General features: G+C 35.1%; 2 protein-coding genes across 3 annotated transcripts; both read right to left on the bottom strand.

Moving 5' to 3' along the window:
• Positions 1–230: 230 nt before the first annotated feature.
• LOC127949170 (5,6-dihydroxyindole-2-carboxylic acid oxidase-like) lies at positions 231–8,239 on the bottom strand. Its single transcript, XM_052546154.1, has 8 exons — positions 7,980–8,239; positions 6,165–6,520; positions 5,751–6,073; positions 4,518–4,722; positions 3,177–3,344; positions 2,860–3,039; positions 2,603–2,752; positions 231–818 (listed from the first exon to the last, which is right to left on the bottom strand). Exons 2-8 carry the CDS (start codon positions 6,517–6,519, stop codon positions 619–621), a joined length of 1,581 nt encoding a protein of 526 aa, XP_052402114.1. The 5' UTR covers position 6,520; positions 7,980–8,239; the 3' UTR covers positions 231–618.
• Positions 8,240–8,442: 203 nt separating this feature from the next.
• Positions 8,443–18,663, bottom strand: LOC127949169 (golgin subfamily A member 6-like protein 6). Of its 2 annotated transcripts, none has more exons than XM_052546152.1 (7): positions 18,505–18,663; positions 15,609–16,619; positions 12,600–12,671; positions 12,324–12,509; positions 11,238–11,358; positions 9,827–9,919; positions 8,443–9,742 (listed from the first exon to the last, which is right to left on the bottom strand). In XM_052546152.1, the coding sequence occupies exons 1-7, from the start codon at positions 18,566–18,568 to the stop codon at positions 9,619–9,621; spliced, it is 1,671 nt and encodes a 556-aa protein (XP_052402112.1). In that variant the 5' UTR covers positions 18,569–18,663; the 3' UTR covers positions 8,443–9,618. The 2 variants fall into 2 exon arrangements, with proteins under 2 accessions (XP_052402112.1, XP_052402113.1); XM_052546153.1 differs by having other exon boundaries at positions 9,827–9,916.
• Between the last annotated feature and the right edge of the window lie 2,067 nt (positions 18,664–20,730).

Raw genomic sequence — 20,730 nt, 5'->3', positions numbered from 1 at the left:
TAACGGTCTGGCTGTTGTCCCACTTTATTTTACCACAAGACACTTTTTATCCCGGACACTTGTTCTAATGGATTATGATTATTAATCATGACACTATTATGGCATTACATGAACCATGTCATATGTCTGTGTATGGACAATATCAGGGACATTTTTTATCAATGTATGGCAACCAGGATCTGTTTTTTTGTTTTACATATATTATATATAATAATTGAATACAGTATGTATACAATTTATTTAAAATTTTATTTTGCAATATTCATGCATGTCGAAACTCTTTGAAATGACTTTTTGAGTAATATAAAATAGGTCACACTGTACAATAAACTTAAGTCATGTGTTCATAGGGCATTTATAAGCAGTGCATCAGCTTAAAATTAGACATTAAATATGTTTTATAGGCACATATGACTGTATTCTCAGTGTCTCACTGGACATGAAAAATCTGAAAATAAATAGTCATAAATTATGCCCCTGTGTCAACAAAACTTTAACAATGCTTTTGAATGCTAATAATTCATTCTCCTTCAGTAGGCCTACAGTGTGGATGCACAGTGCAACAAAATAAAAATGTTTAAGAGGAGCACAAATTGTTTTTTCTTTTGAGTTTCTCAATCACACCACAGACTGAGAAGCATGCCGCTCATCCTCTGAGTAACGCCTGAACTGTTCCCCTAGCAGTGGCTCCAGGCCCTCAGCTGAGCGGTAAGAGCGTGCCCGAGCAGCACACCCGATGACTCCGCCCACCACAACCACAACAAGCACCACTGCAACAATGGCTATGGTGATGATCTCTGAAATAGTGTATGACCGAGCTGGCGAGGGAGAAAGAGAGAGAGTTCCTTTTTTATACGAATCAAATCACAAATCCATAAAGGTCAAAAACAGTAATTTTTATTTGTACACAATGATAGTGGTGGCCCCATTGCTCTCCTGTGTGCACTTCACACTCCAGTCCAGTAGGTGGCAGAAATGCTTCTTTGATGGTTTGCTAACTTTCTATAAACTTAAAATGAGATTCCATTGGCTCAAAAAACTTTTAATGTGTACTTAGTTTGCATGAACCCTACATAATCCAACCCAATCTCATGAAAAAGCATAAGTATTTTACAAGGCAGTGTTTTTTTATGAAACCACATGATGCAACAACATTAAGGTCCACCGAATAGCGAATAGCTAATGGGGAGTATGCAGAGTGTACTAAAACTTTTGAATGTGATCATAAAGATTCATACAAATTTAACAAAACTATTAATAGTTAAGAATCGCCATGGACTATGTTATAATGATCATCAATGTATTTGTTAGCTTATGTATGCTAGCATAGCATACAGATACCCAATTAGCCTAATAGCTTGGCTTATACACCACTCATTTGCACTTGCCCTACATGTCTTCACAACAGTCTATAATGTAATTACGTGTTAAATATCCAGAGAATTCATGTATAAAAAGACCAGTGTAATGAAGAGTGGGAGGATCAGACACTGGCAGAAGAAGCAGGTGAACAGTTCTTCCACTTACTGAACTGCACACAGCAGATCAATGGCTTCTGCAGCAACTTTACTGTTAAAAAATATTGAGCACTTGAAAAACCTTCAGTGTTTGTTTGCGCTTTTGGGTACTTCATTAAGTGTTGAGTCATAATGTACTTCCATTAGACTCAGTTCACACAGCTGGCTATTAATTAAATGATCCACTTTTGTGTTGTGCAGAAGAAAAAATGATGAGAGTAAATGATGACAGTCTTCATTTTTGGGAGAACTATTACTTCAGTTGAGCAAATTTAAGTTCAGATAAGTTACATTTATAATCATTAAGATCGATCATTAATAGGTAACAATGCAGGACTAATGAGTAGTGCTTCATTAACACTTTAGCCGACACTTTAATCTAATATATAACAAGAATAACTAATCAGTAAATAATTGTAAAATTAGCTCTGAGAGTTCTTTATTAGGTAATCTGTAATTACTGAGTGAGACTGGCCTCATTATGAACTACTAATTAACTATGCAAAATTATAAAGAATTACCAATTAATTACTAATCACAACATCAACTTGTCTGAGACATAATAAATTGTCTTTTTAAAATTCTTAATATGGTCATACAATGCATAGTAATTACTTAAATGTTACCTAGTCACTTCGCATGAACTACTTATGGTCTAAACCATTTTTTTAAAAGAGAAGAAAATTTTTTTTATTTAAAATACTGGTCCAGATCACTACAAGTTCTTGAAGAGTTACTAACACTCGAGTATTTATAAATGAATTTGATGAACACGATGAGAGAAAAAGGCAATTGCTCTTACTCTCGTACAGATGGTAATGTTGTTATTAGTAATTAATTGGTAATTCTTTATCATATGTCAGCTATTAGTTTATAATGAGGACAATGCTATTCAGTCATTATTGATTACCTCAGTCCTAAATTAGTTTATCTTGTTTCTGTATTAGTTTCTAGTAGTAGCTGATGTGTTACTGTAGAACCACACATAAGTCTAGTATTACTTCCTGCATATTTACTATCAATGACAGACTATTTTTCTGAAGTGTATTTTATATTGATGTATGTGTGTAGTGTATGTTACTCACTTGGCCACTGAACCTCATAGGTGTAGCCCAGATTTTCTGGGGCGGTGACAAACATTTCAGCATTTCTGACTGGTGGCCAAAAAGGAACCATATTGAACGCCCTGTTATGCCCAATTGGAGCATTTTCCTCAGGATAGACCACTGTGCCTGCTGCATACGTACAAAGAACACTGGTTAGAATACATCCAAAAGATTAAACTCTTTTTGGCTATGTATGTATGTACATTATTTGTGTGTGTGTGTGTGTGTGTGTTTACCAGCAGTGTGTCTCTGAAGCCATTCATCAAAGATGGCATCAGTGAAGGTGTGAAGCAGGACAAAGATGGGGTCATTTGGTGACAGGTGAGTCTGTCCACCTGTGCCGTTGAGAAACAAATGAGCCAGGTTGTGCAGACTCCTCACTACTGGGTCATAGTTTCCCTGGGGAGCACTGTAACCTAGTGACACATAAGAACACCAATTAAAAGTTGCTTTTAGGAGTGTTTGCAGGTGGTTGTTTGGTGTGCTAGTCTCTTTGTCTGTGGCTCCAAACATTTTTAAAGTAGTGTTATCTGCATTTGTGAGTGTATCATACCCTCAACAGTGTTCCTGAAGCTCTGAGAAGAAGTCGAGTAATATGGTGGCGTGTCAAAAGTGGTCAGCTCTAAACAGTCAGTGATGTCCTGTGGTTCTGGTAATCTTTGAACCATGGGTCGAGCCACATTACCAGCAGGGTTTCTTCTGATTGGACTTGTCTCTGTACCTGAATACACAGTCAGAGAAGATACATAACTTTGCTAACTTTTGATAATTAAATATTTTCATTAAAGACCATCAGTACTGTGTGTCAATGGCAATGTGTCTGGTGAAATATCACATACCGTTTTTATGTTAAGATTTGTTCAGGATGTAAAACTGTGTGTGACTCCATCAAAGCTTGATGATGTTTATAATTTATTAATTAATAATAATTTGTAAAAATTGATGTTTATTTTGAAATATTTATTTTAAAAAGGTAACTGTAGAACCTTTTAACTAAATCTGAGTAAATAAAAAATAACATATTTGTAACATAAAATAAAATAAATTTTAATTAAAAAAAGTAACATAGAAAATCCATTTATCTTGTTGTTTTTCGCTTGTTTCTGAGGCATTTGAATTTAGTTTCAGTAACTTAATGTCCTAAAATAATTAATTCCTAAAACTGGAATAAAAATATTGATTAAAATTACATAGTACCAGTTAAAAACTGTATAGAGAAATATAAAACAATGACAAAAACACACAACAAATTTTTAACACTTACAGTAATACCGGTGTAAACACATGAATTCATGGTGTAAGGAAAAATAATTATAACATTTTACTTTATGGTTACAGCACATTAAATTTTAAGAGTTATTCAATTTAAAGTTTGTAAATGTTGTAAAAAAAAAAAAACACATAAAAAAAAACCATATGAAATCAAATGAATACCTAGGTTTTTTTTTTTATCACAATTTGTCATTTGTTTTTGACCCATGAACCAAATCTGTGCAGACAGTAAGAAAGAAGCATCATAAGATTGAATATAATAATAATATTCACTTTGTCTGCAATCGTGAGTCACTTGCAAATACAATCACATGATCCTAATCATTTTGCCCATATAAGGTTTGATCTTTCTTCTGAGCTCTTGAAATGCCTCAAAGGATTAGTTCAAACAGCATGTGAGCAGTCTTAGGTCTTGGAATGCGTGTGTGTTTGTGTGTGTGTGTGTGTGTGTGTGTCTTAGTGTTGCAGATGGTCTCCAATGTCTCACACTCCCCCACACTCTCACAGATCTCCCACCAGGGAGAGGACACAAAATTAGACGTGTGTTTTTTGCAGTATTCTGTGTGTATGTGTTTGTGTGATGTATAGAGAGGCAGTGTGTGTTATTGTGAGTGTGTCGTACTGTTGCAGATGGTCCCCAGTGTCTCATACTCCTCCACACTCTCACAGATGACTCTCCACTGAGAGAACACGGAGTTGGAACTGATGCCATTGGTGTCAAAGCTGCTTCTGGCTCCCAGCAGGTCATCAGTGCAGATATCACACTCGCTGCCTCCTATTGCAAAGTTCCAGTACGGCAGGGCAAACGACGGGTCCCCCAGCATGTCCTGTGCACACACACACGCGTATCCCAACATGTCCCATTAGCTGATCCTTCTATCAATGGGGAATAGTTGGTATTTCTGCTCACTGCACAAGATAATAAGACTTGCCAAAATTGATTTTTCCAGAATAAAGCATACATCTAACAAAACATTAGAGGATTATGCTTAAAACAATGAAAAAATAAAAAATAAGATAAAAAAGATTTCAGTTTGTTTAATTCAAGATGCATCAGCTGAAAAAAAGTATTATCTTATTTCTCATGTAAATTGGTTCTTAGTATATTTATTTACTTATTTTGGATTAAATATCAGATGAATAAATTATATGAATAAAACAAATTCCAGCCACATAAAAAATAAAAAGAAAATCATCAATTAGTCAATCATAATTATAATTAAGTCGAAATGATGAGATAATTTGGAAGATAAAATGTCAAAATGATCAGATACTCACTGTCAAAATAATGAAAAAGGGACAATTATGACAAAATATCTAACAATTTTGACTTTTTGTCATGATTTTCTGTCCTTATTAGGTTATACTTTCAACTTTTTACATGTCAGAATCATAACTTTTATGACATATGATGTACTAAAGCATTAATTTTTTTCCTTATGTGGCAGAGATGTGCTTCCATACTAAAAGAATGATTTCCCCAAAAATGTACATTTTGTCATTTTGATTTGGAGGTATATATATCTTTCAAAATCATATATGTAAAAAATGACAGAAATTTTATTTTTTGAGAAATCGTTCTATTAGTATGGAAGCCCATATCAGAGTCATATGATCAACTTTTATGATACTTTTTTCTTTTTTTTTTTTTTTTTTTTTTTTGAAGATTGGAAGCTCCAGTCCCCATTCATTACATTTGCCTGGAAAAGAACAACCAATGCATTCTTTATCTTTATCTCCCTCTTTGTTTGACAAGACAAGTAAGTTATACAGTTTTGAAATCACATGACATTATTTAAAAGGTTTTGTATATCTGTTTCCTGCTGTATGCTTATCATTATCTGTTTTGGGTCACCTGCATGTCTCTCTCCAGTTGCAACAGGTGATACCGGTGCCAGGTGACAAATCCCGGTCCTTCGTGAGAGAAATCCACACCTCCGAAGCTCTGCTGTCCTGGACCCATGTAAGTCTTACTGACCGAATAGTAGTGGGTCCAGACGAAGTAATTATAAACGGTGATGTTCTCACACTGTACACTAGCTCCATCAGGGCCAAAAATCTCCTGATAGCGACGGGTACAGATGACCAGGTCAGGATGGACGGTTCTTTTAGCCTGGTCCAGAGCATTCACAAAAGCTCTTTTCTCATCTGTAGACATCTGCATGACGTTACGACGCACTGAGAACACACACAAACCCAGATGAGACAGAAATCAAAGCACACAAACATTTCCAGTACACATCTGTATTGTGTGTATTCCTGTCCTCACCCACGGTGGCTCTCTGATCACAGTTTGGCCCTGTCAGGCCATGTCGGCATCGCCCACAGTTAAATCCACTGAAGTTTCCGTTACACTGGCAGGTCCTGTTGAAGAACCTCAGTGGCCATCGTTCTCTATCATCACGCCCATCGTGAGGATACTGAGGCCCGTGTGGGCGGCGGTCAGCAGCGATTGACACACACTGACCTCTCCCAGTACTGGATCCACACTCATCATTGGGCAGTCCGGCAGGTGATGGGCAGCAGGTGCCACTCCGCAGACCTTCTGGTGTCACACACTGACGTGGGAACTGAGCTTGCGTCAGCACAACGCACATTAGCACTAAACACACACTCTTCAACATCCTGGAAAGGCATATATGAGCCAGCATGCATTAAAATATGCTTAAAGGGAGAGATCACCCAAAAATGACAATTTCATCATTGACTGTCATCATTTATTCAAGCGCATGTTATTATAAACCTGTATAATTTTATTTCCTCTGTAGAACAGATGCCAGGAAGAATGAAAATTATATGGGGTTGGAGCACATTAAAGTTGAGTCAAATTGGTAGGTTAAAATATTTCTCCGAAAGTGCATAGATAGTGAAACTTAAGTTAACATGGTCAATCTATCAATCATGAAAACCAGCTTTTTAGTTATTCATGCAGTTTACACTTGTAATATTAGCAAGCTATTCAATTAGAACGTTTAGTAAAAAGAAAAAAGAAAAATTTTTGTTTACAAAAATATTTTCCATGAAAAGAGATATTGTATCTAAACATCATATAATGAAATAAATGCATTACAGTTGTTTTTGTTTTTTTCAACTGCTTAAACACATCTCAAAAGCAAACGTCTGAAAATAACTTTGCCAGTTCCTGTAAGAGTTTTGTGTGTTACATAGAAAATTGTGTGTTGTGTTTTGTAAAAAGTGTTTAATGAAATTGAAAACTGAGTCAAAGGCCGAGAATGAGGTTCGGTGTGTGGTTCTGGTGTTTGAGTGTCAGGTTTCGGAAATTGTGTGACAAGTAAAAATTTTGTGTTGAAGCAGTATATATATATATATATATATATATATATATATATATATATATATATATATATATATATATATATATATATATATATATATGTTAACTGCATTTATATTAACTGCAATATATATATATATATATATATATATATATATATATATATTATATATATATATATATTGCAGTTAAACAGGAAAAGGTAAGCATGAATTGGGAGGATTCTTTGACCATAAAGTGTTATAGTTTGCTTCAGGTAAAAGAAAATCACTCTGGTTCTAACTATTGGTGAAAAATATGTATGTATATATATTTTAGATCCTTTCCTACTGAAGAAGATTTTTGAAATGCAAGAAATGTACAGTATTACCTTGTCAAAGAAAAACAATGGAAAGTGACAGTTTTATCTCTCTCTCTTTATTTTTATTTTTTTAGACTAGGCTTGCTGTTGTATAGCAGCCTATACAGGATATAGACTGTTTCAACTTCTCAACCTCAGACTGTCTAACCTACTGACTAGTTATGTCATAAGAGCAACCCCCCACACACGGCTTGTATTAATGGTTCTTACAAAATAAAATAATTATTTCCTTTAATGATTTGTCATCTTGAATCTTGTGATGGCAAAAAAGATCATGTACCTATGCTCACCATAAATTCTCAAATGATTTATCAAACAACAATTCATCCATGGCATGCCCTATTGGGCCACAATGTCAGTCTTCAACCAATGACATAAAAAGTAAAAAAAATGATCCAGCTAAAGAAAGATCAAATTAAAGTATGTACCTTATATCATCCGTTCTCTCTTTTCTGCCCCACTCTTTCTCTCGCACACTCTGTCTTTCTCCTGTACTGTAGTGCCCCCCTGTGCTGCCCCCTGTCCAACTCTTATATACTTACACCCCTCCTGACTGCCCTCATCTCTGATCCCTCCATCCCGTGATCAGCAGCCAGTAGAGAGAGGCAGATGAGAGAGAGAAAGGGTAAAAATACAGCCTCTTCATTTGCGTCTGCTGGTGTGACCTTTTCAAAGATCTGATAGATCAGTGGTCCTTGTTTTCATAACAGGAAAAATAGTGGGCAGAAACGAACCATTTATTAAAGAAAAGACACGTGTCTCGAGTCTGTTATGAAAGGATTGTGCAGGAAACATAGAAAGACATTTAAATTCTGAACTCTTTAAACTCCAATTAGTTCATATCCCAAACATAAAGTTTTGAAAATAAATAAATAAAACTGGATATACATTTACAAGTAAATGGAAATTGTTAAATGCAATACATTGATGTGTATTGTAAATATTGTTCTGCTTTATCGATACAAAACAGTACAAAATCAAAATCCAAAAATTATTAAGGCCTAAATTTAAGATGTGTGTATTTGAATTGCATATTCAATTTCAATCCATTCAGATTACACAGTTCTATGAATTAATGGGATCCCCAATAATCAATCAAGAAACAAAAAGGTTATTATTGTACAAATATACTAAACGTGTTTTAAATGCATAATAACCAGTTTTACATATTTATCATGAATAATTTGTCTTCTAATACATTTTAACTATATTGATTGTTCCACAGCTAGCATATTTTAGCTTACTTGTAACTGAATAAATGTAAGTGTTTTCACAATTAACAACAGATTTATACAGGTCCTAAACTATTTGAGCATATTGAAAATATGATTTCATGAATTTTTATGATTTAAATACAATTTATTTGCCAATAATTCAAAATAAACTTTCTAAATAATAATAAAGAAAAATGTTTACTTGTTTCTTACGTTTATTTTATATATTACTGACAAATATGCATCACATTAAATTCATTTGTTGTTAAAACTGTGTAATCCAAATGGATGGAATGTAATATTTAACTCAGAGTGTGGGACAATACATTTGTTCAAAAGAATTTAGTCTTGTTTTTTAGAAAAATAACCAAACATCTTTAAAAAAAAGATACATATACTTGAAAAGCAAGGGGAAATAGTGCAAATAGTTTGCAAAATAGCGAATAGTTTTATAAGTTGTTTATTTAATTTAAGCATAAACCATGTTAAATGTTAGATATTTTAAAGAAGAAAAAACTCAGTGAAAGCCAAATTGTAAATATATTCTCTGAAAACAAGCCTTAATAATTTATGCAGTTTTGCTTTTCAAGTACATTCATCCTTTTCCCAGAATCTTTAGATTTTTTAAACAAGCATCCAGCCTAAAAATGATATGTACTCTGCGTTTTCCACTGATAACAGGTCTTTTTACTGTCTGAAGAATTACACTGGAGTGACATTTGCTGTCAAGGATAACCAGACCATTCAATACACATATAGACACACACACAAACACAATTTCCCACAGTCAGACACTCGGTCATTTACACACACACTTACACAATTACAGTCATACTCCTTAAGGTCAGCAATGCTAAACAACAGAGGTTCTGGGGTCATAGGGTGAATTCTTCTCTGTGGAATCCAGTGGGAAAGTTGTCATAGCAACGTCCTCTTGCTGGACCTCTGAGTACTCAGGAAGGTCATCTACAGCAGTTCTGTAAGCACAAACATTCAGTCACAATACATATGTGTGTGTGTGTGGAGTCAGGGTGAGTATGTATGTGGTCATATATACTCACTGTTCATCGATTGGAATGGTGGTATCTGTGTTGTTTGCATCACATTCCATGCCTCCGTTTCCTCCAGCACACAGGTTCTTTGAGGCCACACTGCTATATGAATATTAACTTTAGATCTTTCAGTATCAGAATCGATCATTAGCCATAGGCAGGTGGTATTAGGATGAGGACTGTTCTCATTCAATCATTATAATTCCTAGAAATCTCTCAATTCAACCCATTCTCCCACACACTCACCCACAGTGCGAACGTTATATCCTCATAAAATATTCATGAGTCACAATAAGGCTTATTATATGTCCCCCACTTTTCAGATATCGTTGTTTTCGATGCTGTAGGGAGCATTTTGCGGAAGAACACTTTGGCTATGACTGTGAGTGCAATGTTCTGAAAGTCATCAATATTTTTTTTTTCCTCAGAAGACAGCTGATTCATTTTAACTGCATTTATCTGCTAAAAGTATGTTATAAAAGTAATAGAAATGTACATACAATTTTATTAGCCAGATATACACTACTGTTCAAAAGTTTGGGGTCAATAATAATATTAACGATAACAATATTAAATATTTTATTTGATAATTTATCTGTATTTGTATTTGTTTTTATTTTTAAATAACTTATAATGTAAGGACATTTATAGTGTTAGGAAATATTTCCGTTTCAATAAATGCTGTTCTTCTTTTTTTTGATCAATAATAACATATATATTGAAATAGAAAAAAGTATTTTAAATTGTAATACTATTTCTTAATATTACTGTTTTCACTGTATTTTGATTAAATAAATGTTGCCTTGGTGAGCATAAGAGAATCTTTAAATAACAATAAAAATCTCATCAAGCGATCAGGCAAGGACTAAAGCTCATTAAACCAATGTTCCTGTAGTTTACTTCTAGTCTTAGGGATCTTGTTCTATAGATCACTTTTAATCAAATCATTTGTGTGTGTGTGTGTGTGTGTGTGCTCTTGTTTTTGTGACACATCAGGACACAACTTTGTATAATGACATGGGTATGACACAGGTATTAGAAGGAGAGGGTGACTTATGAAGACATAACCCATGTCCCCATTTTTCAAAACACTAATAAATCATACAGAATTAATTTTTTTTTTTTTTTGAGAAAGTAAAAATGCACAAAGTTTCCTGTGAGGGTTAGGTTTAGGTGTAGGGCCATAGACATATACAGTTTGTACAGTATAAAAACCATTACGCCTATGGGATGTCCCCACTTTTCACAAAAACAAACGTGTGTTTGTGTGTGTGTGTGTGTGTGTACGTACTTCTTAACACTCTGTATAGATGTATGTCTATATTGTACATATAATATATATCACATCAGTTATTGCAGTTGTTCCAATAACCACTTCTCCTTCCAAAACTCCTTATGGTCTTACAAAGCACACACAAACCTATTTGGCTTTCGCCTGCACTTCAGAATGTAGACAATGGTGACAGCAGTTTGCAGAATGAGAAAGAAAGCTGCTGCTATGGCTCCTATCTTCCATGCTTCCTGCCCTGTGGCTTTGGTCTCTGAAGCGTGAAAGAGAAAGTACTGTCAAATATAGAAAGTTAAATAAATCAAAAAAGAGAAATGCGCAGGTGTGCCTCTCTATAGAGACTACCATCTGGCACTTTCCACAAATAGAGTACAAAAGAGTAAAACTCTTTACAAATATACCACATTTTTCGGACTATATATCGCACCTAAATATAAGTCACATCAGTCCAAAAGAACGTAATGACGATGAAAAAAACATATACAAGTCGCACTGTACTATAAGTCGCGTTTATTTAGAACCAAATAAGCGCGGCTTTAGACGATAATGTTTTCACTTGGTTCATGACAAATTAATTTTGATAAATAAGTCACACCTGACTATAAGTCACAAGACCATCCAAACTATGAAAAAAAGTGCGACTTATAGTCCGGAAAATACGGTATATATTTTTTTAAACAAATAGTCAGTGACAGGTGCTTGGCCTTAAGAAAATACCGATTTGCAACAACTATTTTATTTTTTTGTTTCGTTTTATAACCTTTGTGATTTTGTCAGAATGTGTAAATACAGTTATTTTGTGTAAAACCTTAATTTATGGGATTTAGCTGTTGTTTTAAACAATAAACAATTGGCTTGTGAATTAGAACTATTTTTTTGTAAAAAAAAAAAAAAAAGATTTCTGAAATTGATTCATTAAAATCGGGGTGGAGTTATAATCTCAAATAAATTGCACAATAGTCTATAATATGATAGTCTTTTAATAGTCTATAATAATCCGTAATAGTCTATAATTTAATATAATATAATATAATATAATATAATATAATATATGCCATGTTTCAGCATATATCCAGAAGTTATTGAAAAATGTATACTCAGACTATCAAACGACATTGATGAGAGGTTGTGTATGTTTTCAAAAATAGTTTTTGCAAGTTTGTTTAATTAGTATTTTACTTTGGAGTGTTTAAATTATATGTATAGTAGTTGGCATACGTGTAGAGTCAACATGTTCCTCCGCTTGTGCGTCAGTATCTCCAAGCCTCAGTTTGAGAACTGGTGTTGGTTGGAGCTCCTCAACAGTGTTCATCAACACTGGTACACCCTGATTGTTCTTGTTCGGGTCTCTGGAGGTGATAATCTCATTTACATCACTGGCCTCATGTGTTTTACCTGTAAAATCTGAAGAAGTTTCCACACATTCATTGTGTTACAAATAGACAGCGGGCGACTGAAGGTTTGACAGGGAATTTGTGTCATTAAAAGCCTCACCGCCTGTTGCTTTTGACTTCGTAATAACAGGCTCCTGCAGCTTAATTGGTCCCCATGTATCCACGGTGACCTCTGTTGTGAAATAGGGGAGACATTTAACAGAGTGGTGAAAATTGCAGAAGAAAGACAAGATGAGAGCTGGAGGATACGTATGGAATTTAAAATGACGCTTTCACAGTATATACTTAAATGTGTGAGACACAGCAAGTAGGTATAAAAGAGTACAATATAGGTACCAAGAAGCTTTTGCAAGGAGATGTTTGTTTGTCAGTGGATAAGATTACTTTTATTCACTATATATTGTATGTGAGGCCATTTTCTACAATATTGGAAATTTTCCACCAGACCTAAATGGCCAAAGATATTGGTAAGCAACTTATGACTGGTTTTAATGAAGACCTGAGTGAAACTGTAACTCATGAAACTTCTTCAAATCACTAAATCAATTATAACAGGCTCACATTTGAAACACAAATTTATCCCATGCACAGAAATGAAGAAAGTCTGCTTTATCTGACTACAACCAACTGTGACAGAGGCCATTTGACTCAGTGGAGCATGACGTGCTTTTAGAAGGATTGGAGGGTAAAGTCCATGTTGTGTGGGAATTAAGGTTTAGGGGTATCTTAGTTTCAGCAGGATGAATGTGTTTCTGTATGTAGGTCACAGGAGCAGCAGGAGAAGAAACATATAGGACAGTGGTTCATTAGAAATTAGGCTCTGGAGCTTTGGACAGACACCAAAACAGACCACACTGTCACTTGTTTAGGCAGATCTTAAAATGATCTCATTATAGTACTCAATATAGTACTGGATATTTGTTCACTGAGTGTGGCTCTAACACAACATTTCTAAATATTTGTATAGATTCCAAAATGTTATAAACATATTGTCGGGGTAATATGTACATGAAGCATAAAAAAGTTTATTTATGCATTTGGGTTAACAGAATATTGAATTTACAGTAATAGTTAATGTGTAGTGTGTGTTTGTGTACACACACTCACTCTTTGTGCTTATATTAATACTTTAGCATTTTATTTATTTTTAAATAAATTATAAGAATAATTGTGTTACAACCAATATATTTATACAGTAATTGTGCATATGTAAATAGTCAATGTGTATATGCATATTTCTGCATATATTCAAACATACTAAAAATTTGGTGTCACTTTATATTGTTTCCCTAATACCTGTGTACTTAGTAACTAGATGTGTAAGTAGTATGTAACCACAGTGTAAGCACGCATTGGTACATAGTATCTACAGCTCTACTGTTTGTATAACTACACATATATAACAACCCACTAAATTGTAAGTGTAAGTACAAATGTGTAACAGGACACTGAAGTGTGAAAGAGAAAGTACTGTCAAATATAGAAAGTTAAATAAATCAAAAAAGAGAAACGTGCAGGTGTGCCTCTCTATAGAGACTACCATCTGGCACCTTCCACAAATAGAGTACAAAATAGTAAAACTCTTTAAAAAATAAAAAAACATAAAAAAATATATATATTTATATTTAAACAAATAGTCAGTGACAGGTGCTCGACCTTAAGAAAATACCGATTGGCAACAAATAAATAATGCTGTATTATTTTCTAGTTAGTTTTATAACATTTGCGATATGTGTAAGTACAAATGTGTAACAGGACATTGGTAACAACACTTTTTGGTAATGAAAGTACAAATGTGTAACAGGACTACACTTTTGGTAAAGAAAATGTTATCCTTTATATTCGATTTATCATGTAATTACTCTGATGTTACACAGCAGCGGCCAGTAAATTAGGCTTTACATATAAATTGTGGTTGGTGTCCAGAATGTTTCACTTTATATTAAGTGGACAGTTCCTGAGGAATTACCATGTAAGTACACTGGTATTACAGTGGTGCACCAACTCCAACTCGAGATCCAACTCCTCCTACTCAACCTAACCCTAAACCTACCCATCTCCACCACCTGGATCCCATTTCCACCCCTAAACCTACCAATCTCCACCCTCTGGATCAAATGGTTACTCTTATACATATTGTTGTTACAAAATGCAGTTTTATATGTCCTGTTACACATTTGTACTTGCACAAACCATTCAAAGGGTTGTTACATGTGTGTAGTTACAGGCTGTAGATATTATGTACCAATGCGTACTTACACTGTGGTTACCTACTACATACACATGTACTTACTTTGTAAGTACACAGGTATTAGGGACACAATATAAAGTGGGACCAAAAATGTATAATGTGATTCGTAAATACTTTTATGCTCTAAATTCTGTTAATATGGCCATATTGTATGTTCAGCACATATCCAAACATAGTCAAATGTATGTGTAAATGTTATGTGCAAATACATATGAATACTGACCCCAGACTATAAAATAACACCGAATGAAATTTCGTTTTTCATTTCTTCCAATTTGTTTTGGTTACCTTTTCCTCATGAAAACAGAGATATTATTAGTGTTTGTGTGGGCTTAATTATTCTCCATACTCCCAAAAGATACTTATCCTTTGATTAAAGAAAACAACTGCTATTTTGCCACACTATTCTATTCTATTTAGGGAAATTCTACAACACTATTCAGTCCAGAATTGAAATAAAGCAATACCATCTAAATCCCCATGGTGCACAGCCTGAGTGAGCAGTGTATTTCAGCATATTTCAGTGTGACTGTGTAATTAATGGTGGATAGATGACTCAGAGTGCGCCCAGGAGCCAGACATCTCCAGAGATACATGTTATGAGTCTTTTCGCTGTTATAAACTGAAGGGATGCCTTTAGGCAGCTTTGTTCCATTGCTGTATTATTGTAAGTGCAAAGATCAGACAGTGAAAGTCTAATTGCATTAGTTTTAGAGGGAGAAACACCACCACAATTGGGTAACCACAGCTAACTAAATATTTTGCTGGGTGGTGTACAACTGGTCTAGAAAATGTATCACTTTTACTGGTTTAAAGTTGTCTTGGGTGGTAAATGCACATTAATCATAAGTTCATTACCTGGTTCTTGTTGAGTTTTCTCCAGTACTGTTTTGTCGGCTGGATGAACCTCCTTCTCTCTTGAAACCTTCCATAGCTGTGCCTCAGATCCAGCCTCTACCTCCTCTCTCCTTGCTTCAACTTCAATCACACCTTCTTCAGTCTTCGCTACTTCCTGTTCTTCCTCTTCCTGTTCTACTTCATCCATATCAACCACACCACCATCTGGAGCCATCTGTGCTGTTACTGCCTGCCATTCCTCTTGACTATGCTCTGATTCTTTATCCCATTCTGTATCTTGCCTTTCCAAAGATTCTTCTTTTTGTTGTCCTTGTAGTTTAACTTGTCCCCTACTTATCATCACCTCTACTTTCTCTATTTCCCCCTTTCCGGTTTTCTCTTCCATCTCAGACACCTGAGCTTCCTTCTCAATGAATCCCTGTTCTGGCTCTTCTACATTTTCATCTTCAACCACTTCCATTTCTGCAGCTACTCTTTCTGATTGTTTATCTTTTTGTGTATCAGGAAACATCTGGACAGGTGATTCATCTGCATGGCTTTCCTCAGTCATTGTATCACCCACTTCAGCAATCTTAGGGTCTTGCAAAACCGATTCTACTGGTTCCTGAACTGAATCTACTGCTTCAAGGACCAACTCTCCTGGTTTTATAACTGATTTCTCATCTGGCTCTGAGATTGATGCCTGAGGTATCAGTCCTTGAATCTCCTCTGCAGGCTCAATATCTTGAGTTGATTCTAACAAATGAGCATCTGGTTCACCTGCAGTGAGCACCACTGCCTCCTCTTTAGCTGCTGCTTCTGTTGTATAATCAGCTGTGGTCTCTACCATTGGTGACTGCTCTTCTGGAGTCTTCTGTGGAGAGAGTTCACCTACGACCTGCTCTGAGGCCTCGTGTACAGTGTCGGTTGTCGAGATCTGTACTGCCTGTTCAAAGTCTGCCTTCACTGCATCAGACACATCACCCAGGCTTGGTGGGGCTAGCTCAGGGTCAGGGGAGGGGATAGCATCATCTGTGCAAAGCAGCGAAGAGAACTTCAGACTTTAGAACAAATTTGACCAAGTCAACATTGTCAAGTTGATAAAGTGCAGCAAGATCACACAGTGTTTGAATAGCACCAGGTTTAGGCAAAGTTGGCTACATTTCCGTTTATGAGTTGGAGTTGGAGTTGGAATCGGATTGGAATTGGAATTGGATTGGGATTGGGATTGGGATTGGGATTGGAATTGGAATTGGAATTGGATTGGGATTGGTATTGGATTGGAATTGAATTGGGATTGGGATTGGGATTGGGATTGGAATTGGAATATCTATCTATCTATCTATCTATCTATCTATCTATCTATCTATCTATCTATCTATCTATCTATCTATCTATCTATCTATCTATCTATCTATCTATCTATCTATCTAATTTTTTAAAGTTGAAATGAAACATAAATACCAATATATCTTTTCTTCCATTTTGTGACATGCATCTGAGTGTAACAGATTGTGGAAAAATAAAGCAAGTGTACTTGAAACTTGGAACTTATATAGATTTTTGATTGGATTGTGTTCTGACATGAACAAGCTTACTAACGCATTTAAAATGACTTGCATGCATCCCCAGAGAGAACTCATTATCCCCAGAAGATCGAGTTATGACATTTGTTGTGACAAATTTAACATGCCAAAGATCTATATAACATGCATTAATAAAATATGTTTTTTCATAATTTTGACTTTCAGCTTGTTTTTAAACTAGAGCCAACATTCAAAGCATATCTTGACAAAATGTTATATGTAAAGATAACAGTATATAGGCTATTAATACTTTCTGATGGTCTTTGCTTCCTCAGTTAATATTCATTCTAAATTCAGGGATTTGATTATAAGCCATTCTACCTAAGTTTTAAATGTTGCACAACCCTGGTGAACAGTGCCAGTAGGGTCACTGGAGTCCACAGTTAAAATCTGAAGCCTTTAATAAGCTTTTAAAACAAATATCATACTGTTAAGATCCAATTATATTTGTGATGACAGTCAGACTTACAGTAGCTTAACACTTTCTCTACGGTAACAGGTAACTTTTAATATTGCAGTTTCTTAAAATAGTGATTGTACATCGTGACTCTACATGCATTTTGAGCTCTGTGCCTGAAAATACTCATAAAAAATCATCTGAAGCTGAGACTAAACTTGTGCAATGTATGTTTGGAAACAGAAATGGTAAATAAAAAAATAAAAATAAAAAAAGATTATTAGTTGAATAAATAAACAAGAAACTATTGTACCAAACTACATATTTACTTTCTGTATAACGTATTTTGTAAAAGACATCATCTATTTAGGCCTTTGTTTTCACAGCAATTTTCAAAGGAAAGTGCAATAGATTTGTGTGAATTCCCGTGAAATGTGAGATCTCACAGATGATTTGCATGAAGGTGTTGCGGTGCTGGGAAATAGCGATTGAATCACTTTTTTAGGCCTGAAATGAAGAAACTAATGGGATCTCAGTCTGGAGTCTATAGAGATATTAGTTTGTTTGTACTACAGCCAGACTCAAGCTGAGGCTGCCAGTGCTGTGGTTACCATTCTGCCTTGACAAACTGATTTGAAGTTGTTATTGGTTTCAGATCTGGTTGACATGTTGAAAACTGGATTTTAAGCCAATCAGCAAACTGCCTTTGGAATGACCAGGGAATTTGATTATGCAGATAGCACTTTAAAAATTGATTTCAACCTAAGTGAAACTTATTGAAATCTAATGCTGACTCAACATAGACTCAGCTGTTTTGTCCTGAGGGTAATAAAGTATCATTTTCCCAGTCTTTATATAGATTTTGTTATCTGATTCCTTAACATCTGCTTTCAAGCACAATTTCACAATGTCATTGAAGAAAATGTTACTATACCTTGTGCCTGGCAAAGATGAAACAGCAACACCACTAACAATCCATTATGAGAACACAGCCCCATGGTGCAAAACCACAGATGTCCAAAAACTGCCTTCTTTTTGTAGTGTCTATTTGTTGGTGTTTTTCTTTTTTTTTTTTTTTTTTTTTAGATGGATGAGGGAATTAGCTAGCTCCAGGTGTGTTGAACTCAAAAGCGGAGGTCTCTGGACTGGGATCCTCTATCTCTCTTTGAGTAGGCATTGGGAACAACAAGGATTTGCCCTCGCCTTGAAAAGTCGCAAGGCTTTGCAGAATGTGGTGTGGAATCGCACCAAGCCACGATGACATATCTCACTCATGTAGTAATTAAGGCCAACCTGCGAGTTCATCAGGGCAGAACATTAGGGCAATTCAAGAATGAGAGAACATCGTCATGGAGATCTCATCAATAATCAGGATACCAGTGTGAGCAAATATGATTTACATTAATTAATTGTCTAAAAAAATTTATCCCAAGCAAACAGCAGTGAATTCTAAACTTCATATGTTTTATTATTATACATGCTCCCTAGGAATCAAACCCATATCCTTTGTGTTACGCTTTATTCCTACTACCAGATGTTGACTTTAAACATTGTGTTGAGTTACCAATAACTTAATAAAATAGCTTAACATTTCAAAACTGCCTATTGTAGTCTGAAAGTACTCAGTTTATTGTGCTTTGGTAAACCTATAAAAAAATTACATTATATGCTAATGTGGTACTCATATTTAACCCAACAATACATAAAGGTAGTCCAATTCCACAAATTGTGGTTTTGGAATATTGATTTTGGAATATCCATGTAAGATCATAAGTTCAAGAAAATAACATTTGTGTCCATAAATGTGTTTAATTTTCTACCTTTATTTTGGTACCATACTTACAACATAAAATAAAATAATTATATTATATTTTATTTTATTTATTAGTTTATATTTTGTGTTAAATAAGACAGTTCTGTATCATGATGAAAATCAAGAATTTTTTTTTTCTTTAAAGAAAACTGAATGCACTACAGGACTTTTTTCACAGCTGATTATGGGCACTTTTACAATAAATAAAGTCTCTAATTTGGGCTCTGTTATGTTATTAAAATGACACATATTTAATTTAAATAGTTTTTGCACCTAAAACATCTGTTCACTAATGAACAGCAGCTTGAACGCCTCATGCCATGGTCTGCTGGGCTTTACTCCTTCAATTCAAAGAATTTCTGGAATGCTCTTGCCTGAAGTTCACTATTCTGAACGGGACCCAAAAGCAGGCATGATTTCAGTCATTAGCACGTAATTCACATCATAACTACTTCACATGACCATCATAGTTTCTGGCACATTGCCCCAGCCCTGAGAACCTTCACTTTTTTGTAAGAAGTTTTGTTCCTGCACTTTTTACACACAGTGTTTTGGATAAAAGTAGCTTTGTGTTCGATAACGTTCGCTCAGTCGCTCATATGACAAAACTGCTCTTATAAAAGAGCTTTATAAAGGCTTAATGTATTCCTAAAGGGAAATAGAATAAGGTAAGAGAGAGCAGACCACAATCAATGAGTCTTTGTGGGAGCGATGATGTTATCAAGGGCACAAGGGAATTTTTAATGGGCGTTAAAATAGTGTTTTGTTGCTTCCAAAATAACAAAACCTATTTGTAACCTACCGCTGCGGACAGATACTTTTTTTTTCAAGAGTTTCCTCCTGCTTTATTATTCTCTTAGGCTTTGTTGGTTCTGTGGTTCGTGACTGTACAGAGATTAGACCAGTGTAGTCTGACAGTGAGCTATGCTAATGCAGTCACATGCCGCTCACATTGTGTGCGCTAAGTCTCGGCAGGAGAGAGGCACTGTTAGCTTGTGACTGCACTGGGATTACTGAGCCATGCAACGCAAGACCCAAACACACTCATACAACAGGAGGGAGCTGAACGTACACACACAAACACACTTGCTTGAGGCCCAGAAATTCACAAGGATAAATAATTCTTTTATTTCAGTTTCAAAGGGAACATTATTGAGATGCTCACTTTTTGAAGATGTTGTCATATATGACATAGACAGTGTGATCTGAGATAAGAGATCACCATTAAAAAACACCATAGGGCAGTGGTTCTCAAACCTTTCCTGGAGTACCCCCTGCCCTGCACATTTTTCATCGATTATACACTTGATTCAACTCATCAGCTCATTAGTGGAGACTGGAAGACCT

The sequence above is a fragment of the Carassius gibelio genome, chromosome B1 (assembly GCF_023724105.1).
Source record: "Carassius gibelio isolate Cgi1373 ecotype wild population from Czech Republic chromosome B1, carGib1.2-hapl.c, whole genome shotgun sequence".
NCBI classification, from domain to species: Eukaryota; Metazoa; Chordata; class Actinopteri; order Cypriniformes; family Cyprinidae; genus Carassius; species Carassius gibelio.
This window is presented reverse-complemented; position numbering and strand designations above follow the sequence as displayed.